At 35.0% G+C, this 20,988-nt stretch overlaps 2 protein-coding genes across 3 annotated transcripts; one reads left to right on the top strand and one right to left on the bottom strand.

Moving 5' to 3' along the window:
• Positions 3,832 to 7,522, top strand: LOC104737436 (probable serine/threonine-protein kinase DDB_G0278509). Of its 2 annotated transcripts, none has more exons than XM_010457608.2 (5): positions 3,832 to 4,027; positions 4,421 to 4,924; positions 5,046 to 6,321; positions 6,411 to 6,557; positions 6,659 to 7,522. In XM_010457608.2, the coding sequence occupies exons 2-5, from the start codon at positions 4,874 to 4,876 to the stop codon at positions 7,252 to 7,254; spliced, it is 2,070 nt and encodes a 689-aa protein (XP_010455910.1). In that variant the 5' UTR covers positions 3,832 to 4,027; positions 4,421 to 4,873; the 3' UTR covers positions 7,255 to 7,522. The 2 variants fall into 2 exon arrangements, with proteins under 2 accessions (XP_010455910.1, XP_010455909.1); XM_010457607.2 differs by having other exon boundaries at positions 3,832 to 4,253.
• LOC104737435 (putative cyclin-D6-1) lies at positions 8,016 to 9,952 on the bottom strand. Its single transcript, XM_010457606.2, has 6 exons — positions 9,585 to 9,952; positions 9,408 to 9,491; positions 9,182 to 9,277; positions 8,883 to 9,090; positions 8,662 to 8,792; positions 8,016 to 8,584 (listed from the first exon to the last, which is right to left on the bottom strand). Exons 1-6 carry the CDS (start codon positions 9,789 to 9,791, stop codon positions 8,396 to 8,398), a joined length of 915 nt encoding a protein of 304 aa, XP_010455908.1. The 5' UTR covers positions 9,792 to 9,952; the 3' UTR covers positions 8,016 to 8,395.

Genomic DNA, 20,988 nt, shown 5'->3' with positions numbered 1-20,988 from the left:
CATAAAAATAAACATTTGTATTAAATTTATAATTATATAACGATTTAAGGCAAAAACAAATAAAATAATAAAAACAAAGATTATAGGAGAATTTTAATTTTAATTTTTTTTTCAAAATATCTATATTACTAATTGTGAAACATGGTATAAAATATATCTAATTTTATAAATAATAATTAAAAATAAAGTTGTATATGGTTATATGGAAAGTAAAAAATTATTGAATTGTGAAGGGTTTTTGAATACATGGATGGATATATATTTATTTCATATTTTATCCTTAATGAGCTTTATAATTTGTTCTTTAAACCAATGGTAATTTTTATAATATTCTTGCGAACTACTTAAAATTTTCTTTTAAATATGTATTTTGAAAATACAAATATAGTTTGGAAACTTTAGAAAGAGTTTTGAAATCATGATTGATCTAACCACTCAAAAATGGAAGATTCACAATATATGCATGTTTTAGCAGAAGAAAATAAAGGATTCATTCACGATCCAACAGATACATACATTGTAATTGGTTGGAAAAAATGTTCAAATTGAACAAAGGGAAAAAGAGTCGGTATTGTTCATATTATGAATATTATCTAAGTTACTTTCATAATTGCTATAGAGTTTTCTATATAATCCCCTTTTTAATAAAAGGAAAGTACACAACATAGTTTTTGTAAACTTTATATTTTTAATAAATGGTTACAAATAGTTACAAATAGTTTATAGATAGGTTATACATTAATTCATATATTACTCGGTTACACCTAAATATTGGGTGCAACCTTAATTAGGAATATTCCAAATTGACGATTGATATATTAATGGTAACAAATAAAATCATGGATATTCCAAACTGTATTTTCGGAAGATTATAGTCCTATATCAAGTTGTTTCCAAACATTTTTAAACACAATATTACAAATTTATTTTCCACATTAGGACATGTGCTAGAGCACAGATTGAAAGTTTTTATTAATATTATAATTTTAAAACTTACATACTCTAGCACAGGTTAAATTTTTATATACTCTAGCACGGAAGCTGCTGGACACACTCTAGCACGGGTTAATAATTTTATATACTCTAACACGGGTTAAAATTAACAATATAAGACTTACATAATAGATTTAAATTCCATGAGTGATATTTACCATAAAAAATTGTTTGCATCAGTTGTATCCAAATAATATTATAAACAATTACATATATAATATTTTAAAAATAATGAAATATGTTTTAACCCGTGCTGTAGCACGGGTCTAGTATTGGTTATTACGGTAATGGAAATGTTTTGTTTTTATTTTATTGTTTTTAATTGAAATGTTATCATAATATTTTATTTGAAAGCTATACACAATCGGCAAGGTTTAAAAATTGGTAAAGATAAGCCTCAACTAAAGTAAACTTACATTCGTCAAATCAAAACGTAAATAAGCTAAATAAAAATGTATTTATGGATGTATTTATTGGGATGGAATGATATTCCCATTTACAATTTGATAAAAATGTTGGCAAGATTGCACCTAAACTTAGTTTGTTTCCGTTTCGATTTCTATACTAGATTTTAACCCGCGGTACACCGAGGTACAATATTTTTACAACAAAACAAAATTAAATTTTAAAAAATTGTATTTGTTTGTTAATTTTGTTTCTTTTGTTTAGTGTTTAAGATTGTATAATTATATTTTAATTGTTAATTATAAAATTTGATCAGTTGTATACCGCTGACACGCGGCAATTATTTAGTTATTTATACTAATGTTACATTTGTACCGTATTGAATTTCTTATGGTTATAAAAATATAATTTTTAACTGCTTTTTAGATTTAACCCGTGAAAGAATTATTCTTACATTATAATATTTTTAAATTTTTAGTGTTTTTAAATTTAATCTGTAAGTTTGAAGTTATTTAGATTTAACCCGTGAAAGAATTATATCCATAAAAGTTATTTTGTAGTATACCGCATATTAATTTATATTATAAATACTCCAATTTATTAGATTTAACCTGTGATATAATTATTTTGTATTTTTTTATCAGCATATTAATAACCATTAAAGTTTTAATTGTTCATATGAAACAATATAGTTAATTAGTTATTACTGAATATTAGAGTTTTTAAAAGAAGAAAATATTGTATAGATATTTTTGGCATATGTTATTAAGTGTAATAAATTTCTTAATATATAAATTGTTTTAGGAAATTATAAACCAAATTTGTAGAGATGTTTTAGGAATCTAATTGATTTTGTTTGTATGTGCAATTTTTTAAGGATTAACTTTGTAAATAAGTATAACTTAAAAGACACCAAATGTACTTCAATTATAGAAACACCACGGGATAATTATTTAGTTTTATTTATTATAATTTGAGAAATCTGAGGAATCAACCCCTAACTACCTCAAATTAAGTAATAAAGATGACTAAATCTATATTTTACAATCAAAATATGTAAAGCAAATTTTCTATAGAAAGTCTATACAAACAAAATTTCTAAAGATAGTTTTAGTGATTTTATGGGATTAAAACTTTAATGGGTAGAGTTGTTTTTGAAAAAATCAGAATGTATAGATATTGTTAAGATTTTATAGTAATAAATGTAACATGGTCGATTTAAGAAAGTTTAGTATTTGAGTTTCTCTGCAATGTTATTTATGGAATTTTTTTAGGGATTAATATTATAAAAAAGAATTTAAATAAGCAAAACTTAAAGGGCATAACACAAAATGTACTTCAAAAATGTTAACATAGATTAAACAAAAGAGTATAACTTCCATAAAGATTTCAGGAGCTTTGTTAGGCATGAAATCCGGGGAATTGATATATTATCTTGTCGTCTTTTTGGAAAGATTCATGGGGGCGTGAAATCAGGAGCGTGCATCATTTATAAGCTTTTATTGCCTGAAAGTGTGGTCCTCATGGAGGACATTTATAAGAAAACCAGGAATGTAAAAATAGCTGTTAAAAGAGATATTGTTCGATAAAGGTTCTTTGGCCAAACGATCTACGACTTTGTTGTTGTGTCTTCGTGTCCAAGCAAATGTAACTTCCTTAAAATTTTGTTTCCAATAATTGATCTCACGAACCCAATTGTGTACACGAAAGTTGTGTTGTTCTCCAGTGACTAGTTTTGTGACAGTTGCATTATCTCCTTCGAAGGTTACTCTCTCAAAGCCGTGTATCCAAGCTTGTTGCATGGCAATGAGCAGGGCTTGAAGTTCTGCCTCCAAAACACTATCACATATCATGTCTTTGCTATGTCCAGCTGTTGTATAAAAGCCTTCAGTTTCTTTGATTATCCATCCTGCTTGTGGTGTAGTATGTTGTCGGAACTGGCTATCATAATTACACTTAACAAAGTTCCTTTGTGGTCTTGTCCATTGGGAATGTTGTGATTGTTGTTGTCGATGGTTCTGATCAGTTCCTGTATCTTCAGACCAGCAATTAACCCATTCTTTTGCTTCATTGACCGCTTTAGAAAGATCTTGGTGCCAAGTACTTTCTTTTTGTTGGTAAACCAACAGATTCCTACTCTTCCATATTCTCCATAAAGTCCATATAGGTAGTTTTCGTTCAAGCGTAGTAAAATGATTGGGTTTTCGAGATGAACATTATATTCTCCATTGTCCACTGCGTAGTATAATGTAGGAAAATGTTCCGAGAAGACTTGTTAGACTTGTCTCGAAAACCCAATCCTTTCCAAGAAACCCGGTCCATCACTTTTAAAAACACTTATTATTATGTATTATTTTATTTTGAGGATAAAACCCATTATTTTTGTATAAACGTCAAATAAGAAAAAATTGGGAGTTTTCGTCACATGAGAATAAATCAGAGCCGTTGACTAGTTTGTGTGTGTTACATTTTTTGATTCGGCCAAAAAAGTTTTCTTTTTTAGGGTTAGCGTAGCTTTGCCTCAAAGTTTGAAGATAATAACTCTTTTTTTGGTTTCTCTGCAAAACTGATTTTTGAATCTTTTCGCTTAATCAATCAATCAATCCTCTCTCAATCCTTTCCCTCTCTGGTGAGAATCTCTTTCTTCTTCTTCTTCTTCATCTTCTTCTTCTTCGTCTCTCTCTCTCTGTCTCTATCTATCCCGATTCCACTGTTCTCCGATTCTGTTCTGGCGACGGTTTCGTATCTGATGCTATTTTTATCACTCGCTCGTGTTTCGTTATTGCGGGTTTCTTTTTGTTCTGTGAACTTGTTGACCTTAATTTCGACAACGGTTGCTGATTTGATTTTTGTCGGTATGTCGTAAAAAGTTGATCTTTATGTATATATAATTTTTCTCTTTGCTCTATAACTTTTTGTTACATCATCGTGTTTTGTAATCTGAATTGCAAGATCTTAGCTTTTTTCTTTGATCAAGCTAAGATTTGATATTTTTTTCTCTTTTGTTCAATTGTATCATCAGGTGGGTGACTTAACTAATTGGGGAATTTAAAGGAGTGGGCTTTCTTAAGCTCGAAAACAATTGTTCTTCACTCTGGCCGCTTCTGCAAAGTCGTGTGCTTCTCGCACCTCTGCGCAGGTGTGGGGTGGCCTTGAAGTGGTGACTTCACTCTCTCTTCCAAGGATTTCTCTAGCATCAATCATTTGGAGACTCCGTCGTGTTTCCGAGGGTCTTACCCTTGATTACGGCTAACGTTACTACGCCCGCCCACATGAACACCCTCTAAAAGCTCACAGCAACTTTCTCTTATTTGTGCCAAAAAAAAAAAAATAACTTAACTTGATCTTTTTTGTTCTAGTTGTGGTTGTAAATTAAAGAACAGATTTTTTTTTTTTTTGTGGTTTGGTTTTGGTTTTTTCTTGTTTGTGTTGGTTTGAACTGGTGATGTAGTTCGATGTTATTAAGTTTGACACAATGGTCAGGTTTCCATGCTTCAACGCTCACACCAACCGCCATAAACCTAAGGTAAGTTGTAGCATCGTTGCCTCTTTGTCTTTAGAACGGTTGTTATACATTCTCAGCACAAGATTTGCTTTGTCTGATAGATAAGAGAACGCTAATCTGTTCCTATGTTCTGGTGATGCAGAAATCTGTTGAAGGGTTTTCAGAACGACTGATCAGAGAAGATGGGTCTAAATCGAAAGGATTGAGCTCAATCTTATTTGGGAGAAACATTGCTTCTGCTAGTGAAAACAGCAAGCCAGCTGCTGGCTCTGCCGCTGTTGAGCGTGTTTGGAAATCTGAGGAAATTAAGCCCAGTGGCATTCTTGAGCATGAGCTGGGGGCGCAGCAGGTACGGCATCTCAAGAAAAGCCAATCCCATGGGAATGAACTATACTTGGATGGGAGGGATGCCACAAAGAATGGAACGGATGATGGAACAGATCGGATTACTTCTCCAAATTCTCTTGAACATCAGTCTCATGAGGCAGGCAGCAACAAGCGTGTAGAAGGAAGTCCTAATTTGTATGAGAAAGCTCCTCCAGCTTCAGTTTCTGCTTACCAGGGTTCAAATCAAGCACTCAATGGATCTATGTTCTCGGTTGGAGATCTTCATCATACTGATAAAGACAGCCGTCAGCTCGATGATACCTCCTTGTATGGTGAGCAGATGGACAACTCAAACAGCCAAACACCTCATGGTTCACCTTTGATGGTGAGATCGAACTCAATGCCTAATATTGCTGACTCTGCATCAGAGAAATCTTCAGCTTTCAAATATTCTTCTCATCACTCTAGATCCTCTGATGACCTTCGAACTCTAGACATGCGCCAAACAGATAAATCTGTCCATGAGACTGATGAAGAGGTTAAGCAAGAGCAAGAGCAAGATCAAGATCAAGAGCAATATCATGATCGGAACTATGATATGCATAAATCTGGAGATGACAACAACAAGGAAAATCTCAGGGAAGATGAATATGATGATGCGTATGACTATTCTTCTTTGGCTAAAGATTGGATAGTACCACCTACAAATGAGCTAAATTTAACGAAGTTCCTTGAAGGAGAGACATCTAACCAGCAAGCAGAATATCCAGTAAAGGATTCTAAGTTTAAGCGTATTGAGGATTGGGTCAATGACCTGCAGCATGTAAACTTGTCTGTGGAAGCAAATGAGATAACAGGGTATGACGATGAGTTGCCAAGAGAAGCTGTCGTGTTGAATGAGCCGGCAACAGTATCTGCTAAAGTAGATACCATCAAGTTAACTCCTGGAATGGAAGCTGCGAAAAAGTATATATCCTCTCTAAGTGCTTCTGCAACCACTGCCCAGCTGGTTAGTCATGGTCTGGTTGTGATACCATTCCTCAGTGCATTTGTTGGTCTGAGAGTTCTCAATCTCTCAGGAAATGCAATAGGTAGCTAGATTTTCCCCTTCTTGCTAATCTTCTTCACACACTGATTGTTTTTGTTGCTTCTATTTTACTGGTGTTAATACATTTTCCAGTTAGGATAACCGCTGGAGCTCTTCCTCGAGGACTACATGCGTTGAATTTGTCGAAGAACAGCATCTCGGTGATTGAGGGCCTACGTGAACTCACTCGGCTTCGGGTATTAGATTTGAGTTACAACCGAATACTGAGACTTGGTCATGGTATGGCCTGGACCTTTGCTCATCTACATTCTATAGTTATCTGCTTTTCTATGAAAACCATGTTTGATGTATTTCGCTTTTCTTTTCTCTTGTTGACTTAGGCCTGGCTTCTTGTTCCTCTCTGAAGGAACTATACCTAGCTGGGAACAAAATCAGCGAAATTGAGGGTCTTCATCGCCTCTTGAAGTTGACGGTCTTGGATTTACGCTTCAATAAGTTTTCAACCACCAAATGTCTTGGTCAGCTCGCTGCAAATTACAGTTCTCTTCAGGCTATAAGCTTGGAAGGTAACCCTGCACAGAAGAATGTTGGTGATGAACAGCTGAGGAAGTACCTTTTGGGGCTCCTGCCAAATTTGTTATACTACAACAGACAAGGCACTAAAGATGCTCGGCTCGGGACAAGCTCTCATCAGTTGGACCGAGGTCTAAGGTCAGAGCTCAAAAACAGTAGCCGGAAGAGTAGCCACGGTGCATCCAGTTCTCACAAACCTGGATCCTCCACAGCTCGTAAATCACCAGCTTTGCCAAAAAGGTCAAAGGAGAGAAGCAGCCGTCTTCCACCTGTGGGACACAAAGTATCTCCAGCTGCTTACGAGAGTTATTATCACGTTGCTACTGGTGATAGATTGTCTAGTCTGAGGTCTGATCTCTCTATGCGAAGAAGTCGAAGTGAAGGAACTCTCGGACCTATCTGATCACTGTTGTTCTCTTCCGTTGGCTGCGATTTCCTTTGCTGAGGTAAACGATGAAGATGGTATCTATATAGATATAATATCTTCTTCCCTTTTATTTCATCATCTTCAGCTTTTGTGTTTTGTTGTTGTTGTGCGTTATCAATTTTACATCAGAAGCTTTTGATTCTTTCTTTTAGCTTCTCAATAAATGTCTGAAATTGGAAACCATGTTATACATTCTTTTCAGCAACTGTCTAAGATATGTAGATTACAAACAGACTTTTGTGAATCTCTTGTCTCTTTGAGAAAAATGTTCTAGCAGAAAGTCTAATCCGGTTTTCTATACGGTGTTCGGTACAATTTTGAGTTTGGGTAAACCGGATAATCATCTCTAATGTTGGAATTTTGTTTCTACTAATGGGCCTGACTTGTTCTTATATATCACAATCTTGGCCCGTTATGATAAAATGGGTCTAGTATGGGATAGTAGTAAAGATATACACAGAATTTGACCCTAATATGGGAGGGGACTGATTACACAGTAGTAGGAAAGAGCAAAAGCAATTGAATGATTTGAAAGACTGTAAAAAAGTGGTCCAGAGGGGTATCATATTGCCTGCCTGCAACAGAGATACTGGCAACTGGATCCATATAACTCGGATAACGAAGTCTCATAAGACAAAATCTTATTCCTGTGTAGTAAATTGAATCCATTTTTCACTCGTGACCACCATTATTCAATATATAGATTGATATAACATAACCATAGGTTATATATATACTACACAAGAACAATATTTATTGATTATTCCTCTCATCCCCCACCAAATGAAACAACTTTTTAACTCCACAAACCAAAACTGTAAAATACAGAACATGATAGATTAGTAGTAGACAGGTAGATAGATAACTACTACAGATTTGATTATTTGAGTTTTTGTGGTCCAAAGGAACAAGAAATGGAACGGAACCCGAGATTTCGTCTTTGATCATTCATCACTCTCTTGTCTTCCCATGGCTTATTATTATGAATGAAGCAGAAGAAGATGGATGGAGAAACAGGAAAGAAGCAAGTGTCGTTTTCATAAAGGGGACCAGAAGAAGTGGTTTTTTTCTTTTAATCATCTGGGGTTATGTTTGACCATAAACCGCCTTTTTCAGCTTAACATCGACGAGTACTACTACTAGTCTTCCTCCTCTTAGGTGAAGAAGCTGTGATTGTGATACTCTTATCGCTTTCACAACTCGACAATTGCTGGTCAAGCACATTTACTGCTGCTTCAGTGCTTCCTTCGTTTTCTTCAACTATATCTCTCTCTTGTATTGCTTTGTAACACTCCATTAACTCATCCTGCAAAACATCGCTCAGCATCGATATGAGATCATTTTTTTTTTACTCCGGTAAATAACATTAATTACCTTAATTACCTTATTTACATATGTGCATTGGCAGATTCTGTTACTGAAACATGGAAACTGTAGAGGACAGAGCTGGAAAGAAGCAAAGAGAAGTGCTGCGCCTGCAACCACCGATGGTTTAAACTCAAGGAATCTGATATCTGCATTGTTTTTTTAAACTAGACACATTCAGTTTCAAAGCATGATGAGACGTGACTGTGACTGAAGAAAACATTCAGTTTTGTTTATACCATGTTGAAGATTGAAAGTGAGATCAATGGCTTGAGATTTGAGGGAATGTTTTGTTACTAAAGAATCATCATTGAGCTCAAAGAGACTAATGAAAAAGGAGAAAAAGGAGAAAGGAGTAACAGAGCGCATTCTCCATTTAAGAGCTCCTAAAATCACATTCTCCATTCTCTCTATCATCTGAGCATCAAAAAACTCACCTTCTTCCACCTGAAAAAAATTCACATTTATTCAATGTTTCAGAACACTTTAAAAACACATTCACATTGTAAAGATTCAGTCTTTTTTCGTTAAGAGGTACCGGAAGATGAGAAACAGACATATCTGGCTTCCTCATTTTGGCAGACAAAGAGACACAAGAAAGAGAGATAAGCTTGAGAATCCAGGGCTTTGGTTGCTGTTTTGACAAAACATAANAAAAAAAAAAAAAAAAAAAAAAAAAAAAAAAAAAAAAAAAAACATATTTAGTTAAGTTCTCAGATGAAACAGATTATGTCGGAAGATTCTGTTTTTTTTTTTTAATTTACCGGCATATCTTCACTAGACAAGAACCTGTCTAGATAATTCACAGCAAGATACGTCAGAGATGGGTCGTCGAATTTTCTTGAATACTGCGATTCACTTTCCAAATAAAGTTTTAAGTTTTTTTTTCAATAAGGATCCCAGAAAATACAGAGTAAATTTAGAATCTTGGGAAGAAAGACCTGAATGATTGAAGAAATGGAGTGGTTTCGATTAGAGACAAGGAAAGCAGAGTACTTGAGGCTATGGAAGTAATGAGAATAAGGCATGTGTTGAAACTCGACGAGGAAGAGAGAGCGTGGTAAAGTTTCATCGTCTGTGTCGTCGTCATTAGATGAGTTACTGTGGTGAGAAGAATATGAGAGAGGGTGTTCAAGATGAAACTCCATTTTTGAATCTATTTTGATTTGAATGATGATGAGTCTCTCAAGCTTCCTCCTTTATTGTGTTAGAAGAAGAAGAAGAAGATGAACCAGAAGAAGAGAAGAGACAGAGAGACATTTAAAAGAGAGAAGTTGTCTTTATTGCGACTGTGAGACAGAGAGAGAGAGAGAGAGAGAGAGAGATGGTTTTTGCCTTTTTGTTTTTGGTCTTTTGAGGGATTAACTTATTTTACTCATTTATTCATTATCATCACTTCGGGTAATTAACTTATGATATTATGATTATGGTCTCTTTATAACTATTCGATTTTTTCTCATTAATAAGAGTTGGTAGATTATAATAAAGATAAATTTAATTTTTTTCAACTTAAAGTAGATTCTTCTTTCTAGTGATAGATTAAAAAAATTATCAAAAATTATCTACTATATTCTATATTCTTTGTATTAATATTATCTGTCTGCATTAAAAGTTTAAAACCATATACTACATTTATGTAATCCGTACTAATGCTTAATTAATTATTTACTACTCCATATGTAATAGTATATGCTTATATTCGTCACTATATATAAAACTAATGCAATTTTTAGAAAAAAAAATTGTTTTTTTAGATAGAATTTTTAAGTTTTATATGCTTTTTTACAAGTTAATGATGATAAATTATAAACTTCAAAAAGAAAATTGAAGATTAGTAATTTAGAGTTTTAAAACAATTGTTAATCTCAAAAGTTACTCTAAAAATCCTATGGGTGTGGAGGGTTCAGAGACCTAGTTATTTAGAGAATTATAAGCAATTTTAAATATAGCTATTTTTTACTAAAGTTTAAATTATCTATATCTAATAGTTTAGAACATGATGCATATAGCTTATTTTCTATGAATTTAGTACATACCAATCCTTATACAGTATCTTCCAAATGATTGATTCTTAATCTAAGTTCCTAAAGTACTATTGTAAGTTTACCTATAATTTTTTCTTTCTTCACAACGTTTTAATTTAGAACATACAAAGAATAACTAAGGCTGTACTATTGCTTTGCACAAAAAAAAAAAAAAAAAAAAAAAAAAGCCTGTACTATTGCAAGTTAACATATAATTTTTTCTTTCTAATTCATAACGCTTTACCGCTTGACGTTGTCATTTACTCATTAATAGAGCTTATGTACATACTACATATTGTATAGTTTTATTCATAAAAAAAACCCATTAAAAGATTCGTCACTTTAGAATCTCAGTTAAAAACATTGATTAATTAACTTTTGAAATCTAAGTCTTTGTTTTTTTAATCGTCATATAGTCTCATACATTGTTAATTAGGTTGTGAGTTGTGACAGCTTGGTTTTTTCCTTGTCCTTAAGTCTTCGTACTAACATTTTGTTAGGTTTTGAATTTCCCAAAATATATATTTATCGATTAAATTTTCAAGTCAATAAAGAAAAAAATTGAGAAGTCAATGAACAAACTGCCATGTGAAAACGCCACTTGAACAACTTTGTTTTTTTTTTTTTACTTTTATCTTTTACTGTCTATTTGTAGACGAGATAACAATGAAAACATTAGATTATATTTGAACTTCTAGATGTGAACGAAATGAAAAAGAAAGCATTGACTGACCTAACAAACATGTAAGGAGGGAAAAAAAAGCTGGTAACGTAAGAAAAAAGCTTATTAGTTTTGGGAGTATTAGCTAAACAACAGAAAGTTATTGTATTATAATACTAATATATTAAAAAAAATCTTTTAACAACATGCATTTACAAGTTTTAAATCCGGTTGATGATGATACACTTGTAGTTTTAGCTTAGGAAATTGCAAAAGAATTAAGAAGACTTAATTATTGAATGAAATTAGTGAAGATTCAAAGAGTATAACACCCAAATTCTCAAGGGCCACCTGTACTTTGTTTGAACTTTAATAGTATGATACTTCTTTGCTTTGTTTTTGTTTTCTTACTTTCCGATCCATATATACATTACACAATAATGCAACTGCAAATTAAACAATAATGGAAGAAAGCAACAATAAGGGTCATAGTATCTTTGAATTGTTTGTACGTAATTAATCTAGCTATATCAGAATGGATTACACTGGATACTCTTTTTTTTAAAACCACTTCACTATTTCATTGGTGATTTTCTATTTTGTGATGATTAATTGGTTCGTACGTAGCTACCAAAAAAAAAAAAAAAAGAAGAGTCTAAGCAACAGAGAAGTACACCATCCCAAACATATATATCAACAACAATAAAGATGCGAAATACAATTTTAATTCCCTGCTAAAATGTACTTTGTTTCTGCAGTTACAGAGTGTGTGGAATAGAGTGAGATGCAAAGACCAAATCATCATGACATTACGTTACAAAGTTTTCAATTACATGACTAGTTAATGTATATGTTATCCAATTAATATATATGCTATAGTAATACATTTCGAGTAATACTTGTCAATAATAAGTTGATTATCATTGGAAACCTTTATATAGATTAGAGAGATTTGCATTGACCGGTCATCTAATAGCCACAAGGATTCATCATGATCAATACAAGAAAGGTTTAAACTAAGAAAACCTTAATGATATATATGTATATGTGTGTTGCAACTTGCACGAGTTTCTAATCTCTCTCTATGTATGTAGTTACCAAATGTATAAAGAAGAGAGGTGGTTTGTTTAATTTATTGTAATATGAATAATTGAATCCGATGAGTTTTGTAATTTCCCGTGGAATCCAAAGCTTCGACATACATACATATAGTAAAGATTAGATGTTGATAACGGACATTGCAAGTAATTGATAGTTAATTGTGAAATTGACTAATGGAGAAGGGGTTGATAAATTCAAGATTATTAGTTTATCTTTTGTCGTTAACAACTTTGATTATATCTATTTTAGACATAATCCATGGATTTATGTATAGTTTTCTCTCTAAACTTCGTATGACTCAAAACTGCAATATATATACTTGTGTCATGTGTGTACATATAATTATAAAGCATGGGAGGAGCTTTTTTCTTTTAATTTACCCATTTAATAATATGAAAAATAACAAAAGATAAAAAGGAGAGCAGACGAATATTTAGAAGAAGCCTCAGTGACTTTATGAGCTCACTTCTTTGCCTTGGGGTGCCTTGCTTCAACATTGCGCCATCTTTTTATATATATATGGTTTTTATGTTTATACTATTTGCTCATCTTTCTATGCAAAATATCATAGGTAAAACTATTTGTAAATACACTAATTGTAGCAGGATATATAAATTTCAAATATTCCGAACTATGATCTGAATATGAGTAGTTTCATTTTAAATCCAAATGATCATACTCCAGATAAATACCTTGAAATTTTTTAAAATTTGTGATCCATTAATTAATGTGTCTATTACATCTTTCAATTTGTCTTCAGCTTTTTTTATAAAGTATGCACACCAAAATTAAAAAGAATTTCATTCAAGGAACTTACAAAAAAAAAATTAGTTTTTAAATTTGATGTTTATGGAATACAAGGGGCGTGCTTCTTAGGGCATCTCCAACCCACCTTTATATTTATTTTTTTACTCTATTTTAGAGTAAAATATACTGCAACTCATCTCTATTTCTACCTCTATAATAAAAATCTCTATTTTTTTTTTTTTTGAATGAATGTGAAAATATATTCAAAACAAAAAAAAGTTCCTTTTTACAATAAATGTGTCCTTGAATCAAAAGAATTATGCAAATTGCCTACAAATTTTTAAAAAATTGGAATAAAGTAAAAGAGGAGAATGAGTCAATGTCGAGTTGCAAGCCATAGTTGCAGGCCATCAGCATACGTGGTCGTGTGTTGCTGCAGTGAACGGAGCTTGTTACGGACCAGTCTATCCAAGAACTTGGTTAATTGCGCAGAGGAGGTAGACTTATCCCCATGATGTCGCCGGTTACGCTCCAACCAAATCGAGTGAACAGCGGCTTGGAAGATAATGCGTAGAAGGAAACACGTTGTACCTGTGATCGTGGCACTCGAAAGGAGAGACAGAATCTGAGTGAAACAGGTTGAGTAACAGTGGCCAAAGAGTTGGCGGGTGAGGTTTTCCGATACTCGAACCGAATAAGGGCAAGCAAAGAAAAAATGACCAAGGGTCTCGACTAGCGCCTGACAGAACACACACGAGGGATTCAAACCGCGGTTCCAAGATAGCATGCGTTCTCCGGTAGTAAGCCGGTGCCGCGCAGCAAGCCAGAGCATGAAAGAATACTTTGGAACAGAGTCAGCAAACCAAACACATGGATACCAACCCACTGTTGAAACCACTCGCCTTAGTTGTAGCCATGTCTCTGAAGTTGAAAACCGAGGCATGTATGTCCCATTAGACTGTCGCCACAGAGCATTGTCACCTTGGGCACGCTGTCCCCGACCTCTGAGCTCACCAATCTCCAACTCAATATTGTTGAGCAAAGCAGAGCGGTGACGACGACCCCGGTGAGACTGAAGAACTGACGCAACTGTAGCAGTGGAAAGAATGCCAAGAGTAATGAACCCCTGGTCCCCTAGGAGATCGTAAAGACAACCAAGAGAGCACCAAGTGTCATACCAAAACGATGTGTGAAGACCGTTCTGAACGTCTATCATGTGAAAAGGCTTTGCCAAGGGTCTGTACTTGAGTAATTTCTTCCATATCCACGAGCCCAAGGTTGTGGATTCCCTGACTGACCAAAAGGAAGATGAACGCAGGAGCTCCCTCTTGATCCAGTTGACCCAAAGAGAGTTCGAAGCTGAGACTATCCGCCAAATTAATTTAAAACAGCTAACCTTGTTGACCTCAACAATAGACTTCAAACCCAGACCACCTTCAGACTTAGGCTTACACACATCCTCCCAAGCAAGTTTATTTTTTCTTCCATTGAGATCCGGTCCAGACCAAAGAAATGCTGCACAAAGGCGTTCAATCTCATGAACACAAGCACTGGGCAGCCTGAAAGCTGAAATCCAAAAATTAGTGAGACTCGCAATCACCGAGCTGAGCAACTGTAACCGTCCTGCAAAGGATAAAAATCTATGCTTCCAAGAACCAATGCGGGCCTTTATCTTTTCTATCAATGGAAGGCAATCATGAATAGTCATTCGCCTAAAGAGCCAGATGCGAAGGGAAACTGAGCCAGGAGCTCTGCACGAGAGGAATTTGAGACTCCGGCCAGGAACAAAGTCGACTTCTCTAGACTAATAGTAAGCCCGGACATCGCCGCAAAATCTTTGAAAACCTCGAGTATGCCTGCTAAGGAGGAAGCTTGCCCATCTGAGAAAACCATGATGTCGTCCGCAAAGCAAAGATGTGTAAGTTGTAGGTGCCTACAACGAGGATGATAACCAAACTGACGATTCACAGCAGCCTGGTCAAGAAGAGAGGACAAGACATTCATGCAAATCATGAAGATGTAAGGCGAGAGAGAACAACCTTACCGTAAACCCCTCTCACTATTGAAATAACCAGTCAGTTCACCATTGATTTGGACTGAAAAAGAAGTCGTGGATACGCACAAACGAATCCAATGAATGAACTGTTCCGGGAGATTTAAAGCCTCCAACACATTGAACAGGAAAGGCCATTGCACTGAATCGAAAGCTTTTGAAATATCATGGCACAGCGAGGAGAGAGGTCATCCCGGTGATAATCCTTAACTATTTCTGTTGCAAGAAGCAGGTTCTCCATTAACACCTGGTCCTTGATGAAGGCAGATTGGTTTGGAGCAATAAAACCTCGTAATATGGATTTGAGACGGTTTGCAAGGAGCTTCGAGATGATCTTGTACAAGACATTGCAACAGGAGATAGGCTTACACACTCTCTCTCATCGTGTATGGGCTGAAGATTCAGCAGCAACATCCTGAGGAGAAGGGTGAGAAAAAGAGGCAAGCTGTTTTGCACAAAGATCCGCATAGGCTTCTGAGGACTGGCGGGAAATGTCAGAGAGCGTATTTCGACTTATCTCATGAATCAAAGGTTTTAGCTGTTTCATCTTCTTACTCAAAAAGAACAGTGAAGAGGTGGAATGATATAGACTAGGAGTTTCATGCCAAAACCGTTCAACACGCGGCAAGAACTCTGGCTGGAAAGACATCAGGTTAGTGAACTTGAAAGGCCCTCGCCTTCGCTGAATGTCAGATGATAAGTTTATCTTGCCCCGGAGGTGGTTAGAGCATCCACCCGCTTCCATCACATAGTAAGAGGTTAGGAAAACAACAGACCAATGAACATTATGAAGGACTCTGTCCAACTTTTTGCAAATCAGGCCAGATTCTTGATTATTAGACCAAGTAAACGTCGGGCCGAGACCCCGAAGCTCCAGTAAAGAACAGTAGCGACATACGTCCTGGAAATCTTGCATCCCAGAAGAGACAGTAGGCATAACAACAGAGTTAGAATGCTCCTCAACATCGAGTGTCTCATTAAAATCTCCGCATTGTATCCATGGCATGCCTCGTAAGGTGGCAAGGTCATGTTGCTGCTTCAAATCCCGCCAGAGCTCTTTTCGTTCCTCAGAAGTGTTTCTAGCATAGAAAAACAAACACCAAAATTCATCTGTAACTCCACTTAGTTGAACCGAACACGTTATTAATTACCCACTTTTAAAAACGACTTGTAGTTTGGTATGCTGACTCCAGACAACTCAGATTCTGCCCAACCTACTGAACTCATAATTAGAGACCAAATTCCAATTACCAATAGCATGTTTCAGCACCTTACCTACATGAGGCTCCTTAACTTTCGTTTCCAAAATACAGCCAAACTGAAAATTGTTCTTCCTAACCCAATCCCTAATAACATCCTGCTTATTTAACTTATTCAAACCTCGGATATTTCAGAAGAAACCCGACATTATCGTCTTTTTTGAGTGTTCTTTCTGCTGAGACCGTTCGGGACAGAGTCCTTTACTGGCTTAGAAGAAGTGGACAAGAATTTATGAGCCTGCTTCGATGACCGGGGCAACTGCACACGCACACCAGAGTCGGACGCAGCTTGCTGGCGAACAGAGTAAATGACAGTCTTCTTTTCTGCTTCAGAGACCTGTGGGATATCAAATTTTTCAACATCCGCTTGATCAGTCTCTGTCGCTATCTCACCCTCCTCACTATCAGTATGGCTAAGAGCGGCGTAACGAGAAGGAGAAGCGATCTCCTGGTCAAACACCAACTGTTTTTTCGCACTATTTGTAGTTGTACCGCCTGAGCCTGTTACTTCTGTCCATTCCCCTTCATCTGCAGAAAGTATTGGACCTGGTAATTTGACGCGGTCCTCTGAATGGCTTGTCACTGTAGTAGTAGGTACAATAGCAGCAGAGCAGGAAGGAACCGACTCTGTTGCATCAACTGAGACAACCGATACGCTTTTGGGGGCTGTTGGGGGGCTTGATCGAGGGGGGGACCTCCCCAACTTAGCCAGACAACCATCATCCGAGTGACCCCACTTCCTGCACTGCCCACACCGGGGTGGCAACCAAGGGTATTCATAGTGGACACAACAATCCTCTCCCCGAACTGTAAAAAAATAAGTTTTTGGCAGCTCCTTCATCAGATCAACCTCAACAAATATTTTAGCCTCATCAAAACAAGTAACGAGTTCAGTGTCCGGATGCAATCTCTTAGGCTCTCCCACAGGGCTCGCAAGAAAACTAAGACCATTCCACGAAAACATAGAATGAGGAACATTCTTCAACGTGACCCACAACGGCATGGTACGAATCTCAGGCTGCGCCTCTCCCACAATCGGCGTCCATTTGGAAACAACCATGGGTAAAGCACAGATGTTCCACATACCTCTTCTTAGCGCACGTAGACGAGCTGACGCATTACGAATCCTAAACTTAACAGTGGTTTCATTGACCGCATACACATCAATCTTGATATTTTTATCCCCCAAATTCCAGATCTTATTCACAATAACATGGATCTTAGCGACATGGGGAGCCGCAGAGGGAAACCGACCAACGAGGAAGTCTTCCCACAAAGGAACTGAGTCAATGAGGATTGCATCTGGCACTGCCATTGTGGCCTTGCCATCCACTACCGAGACTTCAACATCAAATTTAGAAAGGCTAGGCCTACTACCAACAACATTAGCATAAGATTTTGAACTCGGATTTGGTTCCTCCCGTGATGGACTGGAGCCGGGAGCGCTGGCGCCACTGGAAACCTCCTCCGTCATGGAAAAACCCTTGGCGGCTGGCCGCCAAACGCTCAATGCGTAGTATTACAGACAAGAAGACCTAATCGCCTATCGAGTCGCCTCCTGCTGACGTGGCAATTGTTAAAGATCTCTATTTTTTCCTCTATATATAGAGGAACTCTATTTTTTTCTCTATAATAGAGTTGAACTTTTTTATTTATAAAATGGTTGTTGAAATTTTAACACTTTTATATTTATGATCAAAATAAATAAAATATATATTTAAATAGTTTAATAATAATTTAATGAAGTGGAGGTTTTGTATTGAACAACATAATACTGAAAGTTTGTAGTAAGATTCAATTCTCATTTCAGATAAACAAAAATAACAGTCCAGATTTGATTTGGTACAGAAGCATTACTCTTATTTTATATGATGCAATGTATTTCTTTTAATAAATGTGATATTTAAATAATATTTATGAATGTTAAAAATTTAAATAATATCATAATTTTATGAAAGTTTTACAAATACTAAAATAAATGGGTTAGTTTGCAACTTTTATAAATAAAAAGTATTAATAGTAAAATTAAAAAAGAATTTTTACGGAATATTCTTTTTTAGAGGTAAAAATAGGGAAAACCATTCGAGATGGTCTTAGTAAGATTTTCACATAAACCTATTGTTTTTGTTCTTTTCTTTAATGACTTAATGCAGAATAAAAATCAAATTTACTTATGACTTAGCGAAATGCTAGTGTCGATATGTGAATTAAGTCCAAGTAAAACAATAAAACTATAAATATCTAAATTATGATACACAATCTTACTTTAAAAGGTCTGCGTCTGAGATACTATGATGCATTGTTGGAAAGAGGACAAGAAAGATAGGATGCATTGGATAAAGGGAAAGCCTCAAAGCACTCCGCAATTTTTTTTTTTTTTTTCATTTCTTTTAAAGTTTTGTAAGTATAACATTACTGTGTTCCTTTTCCGTGAAAAAAACTATTTAAAAAGAACGTTCGAATGGTATGCTTTTTTTAACCATTACCAAAATAGAGCCGACCAAAAAAAAGTCATTATAATTCGAAACATGAAGAATATTTATAAACCATTTTAGTTGGTATAAAACGAATTTTTCAATAGTATTATTACTTTACAATTTTTTTTTTTCTGATTGTTTGTTTTAGTATCAATTATGTCGATCAAATTAAAAGCACTAGTCTCGTACGCTCTTGTTTGTATGTAATAAACGCAATAGCTATATGCAAGTTTAATTTGCAGCCAACTCTAAAACATATGAATACAAAAAATAACATTTTTTCAAAAAAACTTTAATAAATATTATTCCCTCTGTCTCACAAAAATTGATGTTTTGGGATATTTTTTTGTTTCACAAAAATTGATGTTTTGGGATATTTTTTTGTCTCACAAAAATTGATGTTTTGTAAAGTTCAAAAAGTAATCATCGAAAATATTTAAATTTTTTGAATTGTTATTGGTTATATTTTCTCTCTTTACCAAAAAATAATTATAAATTAATTTATAAAAAAAAACTAAAAATTTTCTTAATATTTGTGAGAGACAGCGATAAACGGTAACACTATTTGTTACTTATTGTTATTAGGATGCATTTATTATATTGGACCTAAACACGAGACATTAAACATAATAAATGGGTCAAAAAGCTTATGAATGTTTTTCTCCATAATACATTTCCATATATCATCTTGTTATGAGAACTATACGTGTATATTATATATATATATATACATGATATATTTGCAAGTAAGTACGAACTTTGTGATCATGAAAGACACTATAATTTTATAAATATATGATTAAATGTGGAGTATTAAATCTAATACAGCTAGTGATAGTGAAAGATTCAAGGCAAGAATTGCACCGGATATGAGGGAGATTTTCATATTTACGTACCTAATTAATAATTAGAAACTGATTAGGCGATTCACAAAGAAAATAATGTATTGGGGATCATCTATTTGAAATGAACTAAGAATAAACAAAACGAAAAGAGAGAAAAGCAAAGAGACACACATGCAAGCACGTGATGAGTGCATGTCTCGCAGAGTCTCACGCCATGCACAACATTTCATCATATCATCTTAATTTGCTTCGTTGACTCCCTCTGTCTCTCTATACCTTTTCCCATCAATACTCCTATCCTACTATCTTTTAAATTTCATGGGCTGATGCCCACTAAGGTAAAATTATCTTTTTTTTTTCTTAGCCACTATGGTTTAATTATCTAGCTAGATTTATTTTACATAACTAAGAAATTGTAAGAACTAGATGAGTACATGTGTATACACATACACTCAAAAATCTTTTATTTTTTCACATCTGAAGTGTAGATATATTAGAGATAACCGCCCTTTATAAGCAACCTTGCAATATGGCAATGGCTAAGGCTAAGATATGTAAACAATAACATATTGGTTAAGCAAGAGAATGATCTTCTGCTATGTAAGGTAACAATACCCAAGCCATGACGCAAAAACCATGCACATCCTCCTAGACTGTTATGTTGAGTTTACGAAACAACAATTGAGAGAAATGTGTTACATCTGAACTAACTCAATACCGGAGGCTTGGATAGATAGAGAGAAACCATTGAGATTATAGGCTCTAATAGATAGCTGCTAATAACCCATTAAGTTTCTTTATTGGGCCGTGAAAGCCCATTAATACGCACCATTATCAAGAAATCCAAAATCTGAAAGGATGTGGCTATGTGGAAGCAGAGGCTGGCGCGTGCCTTATCTGCTTCTCTCTCTTCAGTGGTCTTAAATCTCTCTGTGTGATCCCACTTGTCATCCTCCTCCACAACATCAAAACCTCCGGACCGAAACCCTTTTATCATTTTTTGGCTAAAGCTTTCGATGAATACATCAATGGCGTCCTCCTCCGTTTCCCCTGCTACTCAGGTTTTCATTCTTTGATCACTCGAATCGAAACAATCGGGAGAAATTACGAGTTTTAGGGATGATCTAGAGTGATGGGTTTTTAAAAGATTTGTTTTTTTTTTTTTTTTTGGGGTGCAG

The sequence above is a fragment of the Camelina sativa genome, chromosome 13 (assembly GCF_000633955.1).
Source record: "Camelina sativa cultivar DH55 chromosome 13, Cs, whole genome shotgun sequence".
NCBI classification, from domain to species: Eukaryota; Viridiplantae; Streptophyta; class Magnoliopsida; order Brassicales; family Brassicaceae; genus Camelina; species Camelina sativa.
This window is presented reverse-complemented; position numbering and strand designations above follow the sequence as displayed.

What these genes read in the sequence shown, in the direction of transcription:
- LOC104737435 (XM_010457606.2), bottom strand. Translation starts at nt 9,791, where the DNA reads ATGGAGTTTCATCTTGAACACCCTCTCTCATATTCTTCTCACCACAGT. An exon ending in CCATTTCTTCAATCATTCAG is followed by an intron (nt 9,492 to 9,584) that starts GTCTTTCTTCCC and finishes AGTGAATCGCAG; the next exon opens with TATTCAAGAAAATTCGACGA. An exon ending in TGTCTAGTGAAGATATGCCG is followed by an intron (nt 9,278 to 9,407) that starts GTAAATTAAAAA and finishes TTGTCAAAACAG; the next exon opens with CAACCAAAGCCCTGGATTCT.
- LOC104737436 (XM_010457608.2), top strand. Translation starts at nt 4,874, where the DNA reads ATGGTCAGGTTTCCATGCTTCAACGCTCACACCAACCGCCATAAACCT. An exon ending in CCAACCGCCATAAACCTAAG is followed by an intron (nt 4,925 to 5,045) that starts GTAAGTTGTAGC and finishes CTGGTGATGCAG; the next exon opens with AAATCTGTTGAAGGGTTTTC. An exon ending in TCTCTCAGGAAATGCAATAG is followed by an intron (nt 6,322 to 6,410) that starts GTAGCTAGATTT and finishes TACATTTTCCAG; the next exon opens with TTAGGATAACCGCTGGAGCT.